Source organism: Pygocentrus nattereri, chromosome 1 (assembly GCF_015220715.1).
Source record: "Pygocentrus nattereri isolate fPygNat1 chromosome 1, fPygNat1.pri, whole genome shotgun sequence".
NCBI lineage: Eukaryota > Metazoa > Chordata > Actinopteri > Characiformes > Serrasalmidae > Pygocentrus > Pygocentrus nattereri.
Genome location: NC_051211.1, coordinates 46,806,282 through 46,818,703, shown reverse-complemented (window position 1 = coordinate 46,818,703; position 12,422 = coordinate 46,806,282). Strand labels below are relative to the sequence as shown.

At 39.9% G+C, this 12,422-nt stretch overlaps 1 protein-coding gene across 1 annotated transcript in view; it reads left to right on the top strand.

Moving 5' to 3' along the window:
- tmtc2a (transmembrane O-mannosyltransferase targeting cadherins 2a) overlaps positions 1–11,750 on the top strand; it is a 56,863-nt gene extending 45,113 nt beyond the window's left edge. The window contains exons 3-12 of the mRNA XM_017712227.2: positions 2,435–3,296; positions 3,467–3,581; positions 3,892–3,977; positions 4,201–4,385; positions 5,486–5,564; positions 6,723–6,844; positions 8,172–8,253; positions 8,806–8,920; positions 9,901–9,964; positions 10,709–11,750. Of these exons, the coding sequence (XP_017567716.1) occupies positions 2,435–3,296; positions 3,467–3,581; positions 3,892–3,977; positions 4,201–4,385; positions 5,486–5,564; positions 6,723–6,844; positions 8,172–8,253; positions 8,806–8,920; positions 9,901–9,964; positions 10,709–10,888 (1,890 nt within the window). The 3' untranslated portion in view covers positions 10,889–11,750. The remainder of the gene's footprint in view (positions 1–2,434; positions 3,297–3,466; positions 3,582–3,891; positions 3,978–4,200; positions 4,386–5,485; positions 5,565–6,722; positions 6,845–8,171; positions 8,254–8,805; positions 8,921–9,900; positions 9,965–10,708) is intronic.
- Positions 11,751–12,422: the final 672 nt, after the last annotated feature.

Sequence of the window (12,422 nt, the reverse complement as noted above, 5' to 3'; positions counted from 1 at the left end):
GAAACCAGTCAGCATAAACAGTTCAGAGACATCTGCCTCACAGTAAATGTTTATGAATGAAATGTAAAGTTAACAGAGCTGCTTCTGAATGAAAATCAGGTCTGGTCTGTTTAGGTGAGGATGAGCATCAGTTTCATATTGGCATGACCAGAACATAATTCCTATTTCAGTAACTGTAATGTGATGAAAAGAATTTAAACTATAACTCGCACTGCATCAGAAGAAATTATTATATTACCGTATCACTTTAGCACTAGTACTTTGTACTGTGCTATCCTCACCACTGTTGAGAACCTACCCCATGGTGCCATGACAGCAAGCCTACTACGAGCCTCAAACCTATTCAGTCCAAAAGACTGAGCAAAGAAAGATGTGCAGGGTGACAAGAGGAGATATGAACAACACCTTTAGCACCGACCCTCCATCTTCACAAATTAAATAATAGTTCAAGGAGGGAAAGTCAGCAAATGCAGTTTGTGTGTTGCGCCTGGTCCCTCCTGCAGTTGTTTGAGAGCTGAGTGTGAAGGAGTGTGAAGTAATTAAGGGAGCTGAGCTGACCGAGGGAGAAGATGAGAGACACTCCCTAGCCACACACTCCCTCACTGCTGAATTAGTGAGGAGCTTTACTGCTCTATGCCTTTGATCCTGTATGTCTCCTCTAATGGAGAGGAATCGCAAACTAGCTTCAGTGCACTACTACAGTTTGTCTGTTCTGGACATGTTTATATTTATGATTCTGTACTTTTAGTAGTTTGTGTGTGGTTGTATGTATAAAAACTTTTAAGATTTAAGTGACTCATTGGCCCTTTGTAGTAGAGAAATGGCAAAAATGTACCATGTTTTTGTGCTTGTGACAAGTAACTGGGTCTGAAGCAGTGGTTGCCAGTGACACTGTTACGCTGGTCGAGTTGAACCATCCAGGTCTGTTACCCCTTAAATAAGAATAAAAATGACAAAAAAAACTGCTACTGACAAAACAGCCTCTGATGTGAATTTAATCTTAATCAGATGTGGAAAATGTACACAAAAATATCCTTAAGTTAAAGTATAGATACTGTGTCAAAATAGTACTCAAATAAAAGTGTAAGTATGAAGCCAACAGTATACACTGACCAGTACACCTCCTTGTATCTACACTGATTATTATTATTATTTTATCAGGCTCACTTACCATGTAGGTGCACTTTGTAGTTCTACAATTACAGACTGTAGTCCATGTATTTCTCTGCATACTTTGTTCACCCTGTTCTTTAAAGTCAATTAGTGTATGTTGCACTGCTGTGAGTGGATCAGACACAGCAGTACTACTGGAATTTTTGATGACTGTGTCCACTCACTGTCCAATCTATTAGACACACTTACCTTGTTGGTCCACCTTTTAGATGTAAAGACAGAGGGAGCAGCTCATCTGCTGCTGCACAGTTTGTGCTAGTCATTCTCTAGTCCTTCATCAGTGGTCACAGGACGCTGTCCACAACATTTAAATTTGTAAGCAAAATAATAAAAATATGTTAGTAAAAATTAAACGTTTTAATAGATACGATTAAGTGAAGACGTGTCCTTATTATATTTAGTTAACTTTATAGCTAAACAGAAATCCATCCATCCATCCATCCATTTTCTAAGCCGCTTCTCCGTCAGGGTCGCGGGGGGGAGCTGGAGCCTATCCCAGCAGTCTTCAGGCGGAAGGCAGGATACACCCTGGACAGGTCGCCAGTCCATCGCAGGGCAGACACACAGACACAGACAGTCACTCACACCTAGGGACAATTTAGCACAACCAATTGGCCTGACTGCATGTCTTTGGACTGTGGGAGGAAACCGGAGAACCCGGAGGAAACCCACGCAGACACGGGGAGAACATGCAAACTCCACACAGAGAGGACCCCGGTCACCCGGCCGGGGAATCGAACCCAGGCTACCCACCATGCCACCGTGCCGCCCCTAAACAGAAATGTAAATGCTAAATGTTTTTTAAATGTTGGAAATAAGTTTGGCATACTCTGTTATGATTTTTTTTGGCAACACTCACCAAAACTATGATCAATGTATCACTAGGATCACAAATGAGATACTAGGAGTGAATAAATGAAGACTAAATAAAAGTCAAGCATAATCCTGTGATTATGATTAATTTTTTTTTTTAGGTTTTTACTGGAGAAAGGGAAACACATAGTTGCCAGTGGTTTCATCTTACCAAACTAATCAATAGAGCATTATTGCCATATTGTGAAATACAAGGATAATAAAGCCTAACATTTAAATCTGCATGTGCTTCAATGGCCATAAATGATCAAATCATTTAGTAATGTCAGAGGACATGCAAAGATCAGGCAGTATACAGAAGTTTGTACTAAGAGGAATAGTAGTCCCCAGTGCTCTTACAGAACTGGTAGATAGGTCTGACTTGTATTTGCTCTTCCATTTTTTCCAGAGGAGGAATGTAAGCCTGCTGGTAAGCCTGGCTTGGCTGGCTGGCTGGGGAGTAGTGCTGCTGGGAGCTCGGCTATACTGGATGGGCAACAGGCCTCCAAACTTCTCCAACTCCGACAACCCAGCGGCTGATTCACCTCATTTCCTCACCAGAACACTCACCTTCCTGTACCTGCCAGCTGCCAATTCCTGGCTCCTCCTCTGTCCTCACACCCTCAGTTTTGACTGGTCTATGGATGCTATACCCCTCCTCAGAACTATTGCTGACTGGAGGAACTTCTACTCAGTTGCATTTTACTCTGGCTTTGTTCTCCTTGCCTGGTCTGGCTTGAGAAACAAAGATTCCAAGGTGTTCCACAAGGCCAATGGAAAATCTCATGTCACCAATGGAAAGTCCATGACAAATGGCCTCCATCACATTGACAGTGATCAACACCACAACAACAATCACCACCACAATGGCTTAACAACATTAGAATTTCCTAAGAAGACCCAGAATGGGTGTGCCAAATCCTTTCCATCTGCTACTCAGGCCTCACTGCCATCCAGAGAGAATATGGTAGTCTTCTCCCTTAGTCTGCTGGCTTTGCCTTTCATCCCTGCAACCAACTTGTGCTTCTATGTAGGCTTTGTGGTGGCTGAAAGGGTGCTGTACATCCCAAGCATGGGCTTCTGTCTTCTGGTGACGCTGGGGCTAAGGTCTTTGTATGATTCTATGAGGCGAAAGAGCTCCAGAGTGCTGCTGCTCAGCTGTGCTGCTTTTGTGGTCCTGCTCTACAGCCTTAAAACAGTCTACAGGAACCAGGACTGGCAGAGTGAGGAAATGCTCTACAAATCTGGCATCACAGTTAATCCTGCTAAAGGTAGGAGAGCTTTTTAATTTTAGATGTTCCATACATTTTTTTGCAATTTGTTCCTCTTTCATATCAACAAGGCTGTGGGTGTTTATATAAATAAAAAATGTTGTTGGTCAACTCTGCCAAGAAATGGAGGAAAATTTCTGTAATTAGTAAACTACTTTTCTGTCTTTCAGCCTGGGGTAACCTTGGCAATGTCTTGAAGAACCAGGGTAAGATGGCAGAGGCAGAGGAAGCATACAGAAATGCGCTATATTACCGCAGCAACATGGCTGACATGCTTTACAACCTGTAAGTCCTAAGTCCTACTCATTCAAACCCAAATTCAAATCTTTTCCACTGTCCTTAGTCATAAAGGATAGACAGAGTGGGCCACCTTTCTTGGAAATCTAGTTGGATAGACAAGCAAATAAAGCACCCAAATGATGCAAATTTATGTAAATACATGAAACATATATCCCTTCCAACCAGGGTGAATTAATGAACATACATATAGAAAACTGGTTGTTTTTAGCTGTACTAGGTTATAGATTTTTGGGCTAGAATCAAAATGTGTTCTGTCTGCTATAACTTATAAGTTGTCTCTTGTTCTCTCACTCAGGGGTCTGCTGCTGCAGGAGAGTGAACGCTTCTCTGAAGCTCTTCATTACTACAAATTGGCCATTGGGAGCAGACCGACCCTGGCTTGTAAGCTCGTCACATCTCCCAATTATAGAACTAATTTTATGTCTCAATCTCTGCTTCATTGAAATAAATGTATCCAAAATAAAAATATTAAAAGTCATTCTACTCTTTGCTTAAAGAGATGGATGAAACGCTTGTTTTAATTGCAAGCTTATTACATTGTTGCTTAGCAAATCTGTTTGCATCAAGCTCACCACTATTCTCATTATTTCTTTCTCTTTGATAGCTGCATATTTGAACACTGGTATTATCCTGGTGTCTCAAGGAAATGTGGATGAAGCCAAACGCACCTTTCAGACCTGTGCAGGGATCCCAGATGAGAACCTGAAGGACCCCCATGCTCATAAAAGCTCAGTCACCAGCTGCCTGTACAATCTGGGCAAGCTGCTGCACGAACAGGGCCAGCAAGAGGTACTGTAATGTCTGGTACCCAGCAGTACAGCATTTCACTGGACTCCCTACCCTCCATGGCTGGTCAAACATGGCCTGAAAGTGTGTTGTAAACTAATCATACGACTCTGCCTCCTCTGCACTTTGGGAAACTGTGCTTTAAGATAAATTAGTCCTAGGGATAAACTGGAAACGAGCCCTAGGTTTCAGTACTCAGGAGAAGCATAGAATTTCTGTTGGGGCAGACTGGATACAGTCATTAGATGCACTGTATGGCCAGAAGTATGTGGGTACATGTCTTTATGGACCTTGCTTTGTGCACAAGGGCACAGTCATATTGGATTAGGAAAGGGCCCAAACTGTTGCAAAAAAGTTAGAAGTATAAAATTGTCTAAAATAACTTTATATCCTGTGACATTAACATTGACCTTGACTGGAATTAAGGGGCCTTGCTGAAAAACAGATCCAGACCATCACCATTCCAGTAGGTAGTGTTCTCCTGGCATCTACCAAACCCAGATTCATTCATCAGATTTCCAGATAGTGAAATGTGATTCATTAGTCCATTCCAGTGGTTCCAGTGTCCGTTGGTGGTGTGCCTTACTCCAGCTACTACTCCAGCTCATGCTTCGCGCTGCTAGTGATCATAGACTTGTTTGCAACTGCTTGGCCATTGAAACCCATTTCATGAAGCTCCAGACGCACAGTTCTTGCACTGTTGTTGCTTCCAGTTTGGAACTCCAGTTTGTAGTGAGTGTTGCTACAGAAGAGAGGCGATTTTATGTGCTTCAGCACTCTGTGGTCCCACTCTGTGAGTTTGCGTGGTCTGCTGCTTTGTAGATGCCGAAGGCAGATCTAGCATGACAGAAATTTCTAGCGTTTGTGGAGATGTCATTCCTGTGTGATTAATTTTATACACCTTAGCAATGAATGTGGCTAAAACACCGGAACTAATTTGGAGGGATGTCCACATACTTTTGGTCATATAATGTATAATGGGTACACTGTAGGTTCCACCTTTGTGCCAATTAACTATTCACCTTGAAAGATAAAATACACCCATTTCATCCATGTATTTTACTGTGTTACACTGACATTTATGTCCTGTGTGGACTTCACAGGAGGCACTGTCTGTATATAAAGAAGCTGTGAACACGATGCCTCGCCAGTTTGCACCTCAAAGCCTTTATAACATGATGGGTGAGTTAACAGGGGATGCTTTTATTTCATTATTTATTTCATGTTTGCCAAGTGGAGGGAGCTGAAAAACATAAAACGGCAGTAGGGCAAAATAGCTTGAAATGTTGTGCTCTGTTGCTGGGACCTGTTTGATTTCCAGTGATCCCACAAGCCATCTGAGGCCAAGAGTCCATTGGCAGGGTTGAGTGGGAAGGATGGCTTAGTCTTCTCTGCTCTGACTTTGCATGTAATTGATCTATCCATGTGCCATCTAAAAATCTGCTCCTTTGTAGTTCTTTCATTCTTTGGTTAGACATGCTGTTAAAACATGCTCAACCTCACAACAGTCTCTGAAGAACACATTTATGGGCCAAGCATGGATGGGTCTATTAGCTGGTAGTATCTTTGGTCATATGGCAAGAATCGTCTAGACTGTGTTCAGCTGTTCTACAACATTATGTCAGTGGCAGCTTGAAAAGATCTGGAAATTAGTTACCTGTGATATGAAGGAAGCATGTGTTTGTCCTCAACCTCCTAGACTGGTCATAATCATATAACAGGGCTGATGTAGATAGGAGGTGAGAAACATTGGAAGAAAATGGGACATCCTGCTTAGACTGGAATGGGCTGGACAAAAATTAAGAGGGGCAGAGCACACCTGTTTGTGTAGCTATAGTCTGACATTTGAATATAGAGGGAGGACAGCCATTGCTGATATATGAGGAAGCTCATTACAAAGGCCAGTTTTATGACCACAGTGCTCCTAGTCTGTACTCTGTTTTTCATAGCATGAACATCACTGGACAAGCATTCCACTGCATGATAATTGTCAGAATGGATTTCTATCTATGCTAGAGCATAAATGGGGTTTCAACACCACCTAGTGTTTATGTGTAAAGACATTTTTGACAAGACACTAATTTTCCTCTATTGCTTTGTCTTTACATCTTAATCAAATGCTAACTGCCACCGAAAGTCTGATTCAAAATTTCATTGACCTTGAATGTAGTACTAAATTAATTCTCCTTAATATTAGATTATTTGAATGTAATTTCTGTTTATCTATTTTTCTTATTGTACATACAAGTGATATAGATACCGGGATACCACAGAAAGAAAAACAGTTGTATAACAGATTTTCTGCAGTTAACCTTGGCCTTTGTTGTTTGATCTCTTCAGGTGAGGCCTATATGAGGCTGAATAATCTAGAAGAGGCAGGGCATTGGTACAGAGAGTCACTTAAGGCCAAACCAGACCATGTTCCTGCCCACCTAACCTATGGGAAGCTGCTGTCTATCATGGTGAGTCAGACTATTAATCATCTTTCACACCTCCTCTTCAATATTAAGCATCTAAACTGTTTGTGAGTTAACCCCCTTTTTAATGGACTTCAGTGGATCACTGATATGCCAAGAAGTTATTAATACTTTTCTCGGAGGTAAATGTTTTGTCTGCACTGCAAGTCCAAGATGAATTCAAAACAAGACAGAATATGTAATCTGATTCTCTAAATATGTTAAACGTTTTTGTTACATGGTTTAAGTATAACTGGCTTCAGTTTAGCATGACCTCACACTTGCATTTTTTGACAGTGTTTTCATGTTGCATCTGCTTCTTTTCTTTTCATTGCACAACTGATGCACATGAGCAACATAGTATAACTGTTAGCATTATTCTATTTTACTAATATTCATTGTTCATTATAAGACATACAGCACTGTGCAAAGAGCTAAAAATGTTAAAGTGTGCCAGTTATGAATTTTATTAATCAATGCAATGGTTGGGGGTGTCCAGGAAACCAGACTTTTGTCTCCATACTACCCCACAAGATATCAACTTTTTTAATTTAATTTTTTTTATTTCATATTCATTTTCATTTAGGTTTACCTGCATGTGTTGTAATGGTACATTTTTTTACAAGAAAAAATACACTTATTGCCAAGTGCAAAGACACATGGTTTTAAGCAATGTGTTTATGTCCTTAAGACTGCACTGTACTGTATAGTACAAAAATGACTTGATTTTAATATATTTATAGGGGATTATTTTTTTATTAGATTTTTAAAATTTTTATAAGATTATTTTGGCATTAAAGTAAAGGAAATGCACTGTATTGTAACAAGTGTATTCTCATTACTTACTCTCATGAAAATACTGAGAAAGAGGAGAGAGTTGCAAATCAAAGTGCACACATGAACAGAAACAAACACACATACTCTTTAACACCCCTTTGGCATTGTGACTGCCTTTAGCTTCATTGGGTGTTTTGAGGGGTCAGATTTCCTGCTATATAAATGCTCTCAGCTAACAAGCATCAGCTGGAGCACGAGAACTGTTAACATTAATGTAAAGCATATGCCAAGTAAACAGCAAGTCAGAGTGCAAAAGCTGGCATATCTGTAATAATGATATTCACTAACTCTTTAGGAAGCCATATTTCTATCTGAAATAACTGCAATGAGATTCAGGGGGTGGTTAAGATCCATTCATTCCTTTGAATTTATAGAATGGAGCTGAAGAAAGATCAAGGTGACCGGAGGACTGTGAAGTCGGCTGGGTCTTGGTGTTTCAGCAGTAATTCTTGTGTGTGTTAATGTGGATTCTGATGAGCTGTGGTCTATTTAACAGGGTCAGACAGCAGAGGCAGAGCACTATTTCCTGAAGGCCATAGAGCTGGAACCCACCAAGGGAAACTGTTACATGCACTATGGTAGGGCAGTACAACCAGGTGTACTCTGTTCTTAATTAATAACATTTAAGCTGCTAATGAGCAGATAGTAAGAGTTTTCTTTTATAATATGAACCAAATGCTGACATATTTAAGAGCACTTTTCTGTATTGAGGTGATATTATTTGGGAGATGATAAATGCCTCTATCCATACACAGAATCTAAACTATGTGCTGATCTTGCTAATGGAAGCCACCACCCTCTATTGCTGTTCTCAAGCTGCAGTAGAGAAGATGTTAATGCTTAATTCTTCTGTTGAAAAAAGGAATTCACACGGACATTGTTCACATAGATTGTTCATTTATTTTGAGCTGAAGGAAATTATTTTTTGAACATACCACTTCAATTTATTGATTTTAAGGGGTCAGCTGGTCATTATCCACCGTAATGACAGTTGTCTTGTTATTACCTTTTTACATACAGTGAGTTATGCTTGAATGTGTCATGTGCAAATCGTCTTTTGATCACAGTATTTTAGGGTTTGGTCAGAATCATCATTCTCAATGTATTTAATCCCCACCATCCCCTTTCAGGTCAGTTTCTGCTTGAACAGTCTCGTGTAACAGAAGCTGCTGTGATGGCAGAGAAAGCTGCTGACCTGGACGGCTCAGAGTTTGACGTAGTTTTCAGCGCAGCTCATATGCTCAGGTGTGTGCGTGATATATGGTCTTTAACAGGCTGCAAACTGAGAGATATAAAGGCCTGGAGATGTAAAGCCTCTGATGGATGGGGGATAAAATTCTTGGTCATTGAGAAGGAACCTCAGATCTCACATTATCCTCTCTCTGACTGACCTCTTCTGTCTTCAGGATACCACACAAGCCTCACATACACAGGACATGTAAGCAGAGAACTCTTAAGACCACTATGTCCTTTTACTTATGTTCACTGTCCCCCACATCATGTTCAATAAAATTTTGAAGAGTTAGTGGGACATGAGAGGTGTAAGATATCCATGGTGTTCTGAACAAATCTCTTTCACAGTGTCCCCTCTTTTTGGGATTTAAAATGACACTATTGTTAAAGTAGGTTTTCCCTTGACAGTAGAGGCATCACCTGTATTGAGGATTTGTTCAATGTGTCAAGCAACAACAGCAAGTATTGACTTCCTAAGTTTATTCGCCACACAATGAGGGTGGAGTACATCAACTGTTCCCTGTCACCCACAGCTATTATATCATCACAGCATGCTAGGACACTTCATATAAAGTGTTCTGTATAACATGTTTGTAAGCCATGTGCTTATAAAAACCTTAATTGGATTTCAGTTTGTAAAAAGACGTTCCAAGAATGCAAAATGTTTAAATGCTTTTTCACCCAGTGTGAACAATTTTTGTGAAAAACATTTTTACTGAACATTTGTAAACACTATATTTGAACCCTGCTACGTAATATTGACATAACCATGCAGTAAACATGCCATTTTAGATGCCATATGCTGTCATGTTAAAAGAGACGTTCTTTATTTTCATGACTCATATGAATCAAGCATCTTAGAGTAACAATTCTGATCTAAGATTAGGTTTAATTCAGTTATGTAGTTCTACGCTTTATGTAAAAGGCATAAATTGATTGAAGAAATTGGTTACATTTTTTTACATAAAATATTTTGTATGTCTTGTCTTCAGGCAAGCCAGTCTGAACGAGGCGGCTGAAAGATATTATGGAAAAGCAGCAGATCTAAGACCAGATGTAAGTTTTCTATTAAATCCACAGCCATCAATATAATTAAAAGCATTAAATGATAATATTATAATTTAATTATAATATTGAGGGTTGAACTGTTGGAATCTCAGTCTCACTAAACAGTCCAGGGCAGGATACAGGACATACTCAGGGGCAGGAGATGGTATGGACAAAGGAGCAATAGACAGAACAAACATAGGAGCAGGAGAAAGGACAGATACAGAGCAAACACAGTGCAGAGGAGAGACAGGGCAGACACGGGACAAGTCTGACAGTGCTGGAGTGCAGATGTCTACTTTGAGGGGCTTGTTGCAGCCTCTGAGGTGACCACAGGTGTACTGAGAGGCACAGGACTAAGCATAGGCTAAATAAAGTATGATGCTGCAGGGAAATGGTCATCAGTCACTGTTTTAAAAGCTGAAGAGGTTGTGGACTGTGTGGCCCTCTGAGACCCAGTGAATGTGGCATCTTGGCTGCAGGATGCCAACACTTGTGATTCTGGCATTTGTGCTGAAACAAGAAAATAAATAAGAATATCACTGAGATAGATGATTCACTGTGTTAAGTAAATAAGATTAATTACATGTTTGTACATTACTGTTTAAACAGAACACAGTCACACAGAAACACACATACATATTTGGTCCAGGTATTTTTTAGGTATTTTCTTATAAAATAAGCTTTTTATGAAGAAAATCACTCACTGTTTTTACAGCTTACACTTAATCATTTGGTCTCACTCTCTCTCAGTATGCTGCTGCTCTGATGAACCTCGGGGCCATCCTCCACCTCAATGGGAAACTTCAGGAGGCTGAGTCCAACTACCTCCGTGCCCTACAGCTCAAACCAGATGACCTGATCACACAGTCCAACCTACGCAAACTCTGGAATGTCATGCACAAACAGAGTGTGAGGGGCTTGGGGTCATGACCCTGCTTTTAATGCCTACCCCTACAGGTGGAGGCAGTTGCCAGTGAGAGTTTGAGGCTTGTGCTCCTCTGGTGTGGACAGGTTGGTGATGTGGGAGCAGAATCAGCACCACAGGTAGAAGCAGCTTGCATGGATCTGTGAGTCTGACAAGTTGAGGATTGTGGTTGTGATTACTGAGTGTGAACTGACCCACTGTGGTTGGATGACATACACCTGGTTGACCGAGAGAGGACCAGTGGAAGTGTCAGTACCTTAAACACCAGTACTTCACTTCTAGGAATGTCCACAGTAAAATGACACACAGCTGAAGAAAAGGATTTTCTGTTTTTTTGTGAGTCATTCTGGAGGCCAGAATTGTGATTACTATAATTTGTCAGTTCACTTCAGTAATCTGAGTGAAGACTGTGCAGATGGATTAACATGCTGCTCATTTTACAACACACTTAACTGTGAACTGACAGGAGATGTTTTGAATACTGTTTTCAGTCAAATTAAAAGATCTAGAAGGATTGTCCAAGAACTGAATGCCATGAATGAGAAATGATCATATACTGTATGTTGTTATTGTTTTTGTATGTAAACTGTTCATTTATTGTGTTAACTCCCACATGAATTAGTTCCGCAACAAATAATGAACTGTTCCTCCCCAGAAATGTCAGATCATAAACAACTGCCTGTTTAAAGATGTCCATGAGTGAGATTCTAGTTCTAGAAGTTTATTTGAGCGATGATCTTTTCTTGATAATTTATTATGAACCATTTTGTTGTTGTTATTATTGTTATTATTATTATTATCATCATAAGTTTTCCACATCACTTCTGCAAATTCAAGGCAATAAAATGTCCTATTGTTTCTCTTGAAGTTGATCTGTGATTCTTGTCTGGATTCATAACTTAAAATGCTCACTCACAGACATTTATCTTACACTTTATTTCAGTGATACTGTGACATCATACCGGTTGACAACTGATGCTTGGAAGTGATGCAGATTAAATTGATGGTGAAGTGAAACTAACATGAAATATTAATGAAAGAAGCTGTGACAGGACGCCAGCAGTCATAACAAAATAATGTAGTAAAACAGATTTTAGTGCTCTGCTGCCATCCTGTGTAGAAAAATAATCATTGCAGTAATAAATGCACAATGTCCCTGTAAGAGCTTATATAAACCTATTTGGGTAAAAGTGTTAAATAGTTGTGTTAAAACATGTTTTGTTACTTTATTAAATTGGTTTGTTCTGTATTTTTACTGACAAAAACAATTCAAAGGAAAATCACCATTATTCACTCACTATTCACTTCTCTACTGATGATTTGGATCATTTATTCATTGTATTTGGAGTCAGACAGTTGATTGTTGAGTTTTTTCATTTCTGTGTGTCTGTATTTTAACTGTGCAGTTTTGTGTGTGATTAATGGTTATCAGTGTGTGTGTGTGTGTGTGTGTGTGTGTGTGTGTGTGTGTGTGTGTGTGTGAGCTGGTTATCAGTGTGTGGATCAGCTCTCTGCAGGTGCAGCATTAATGCTGTATTA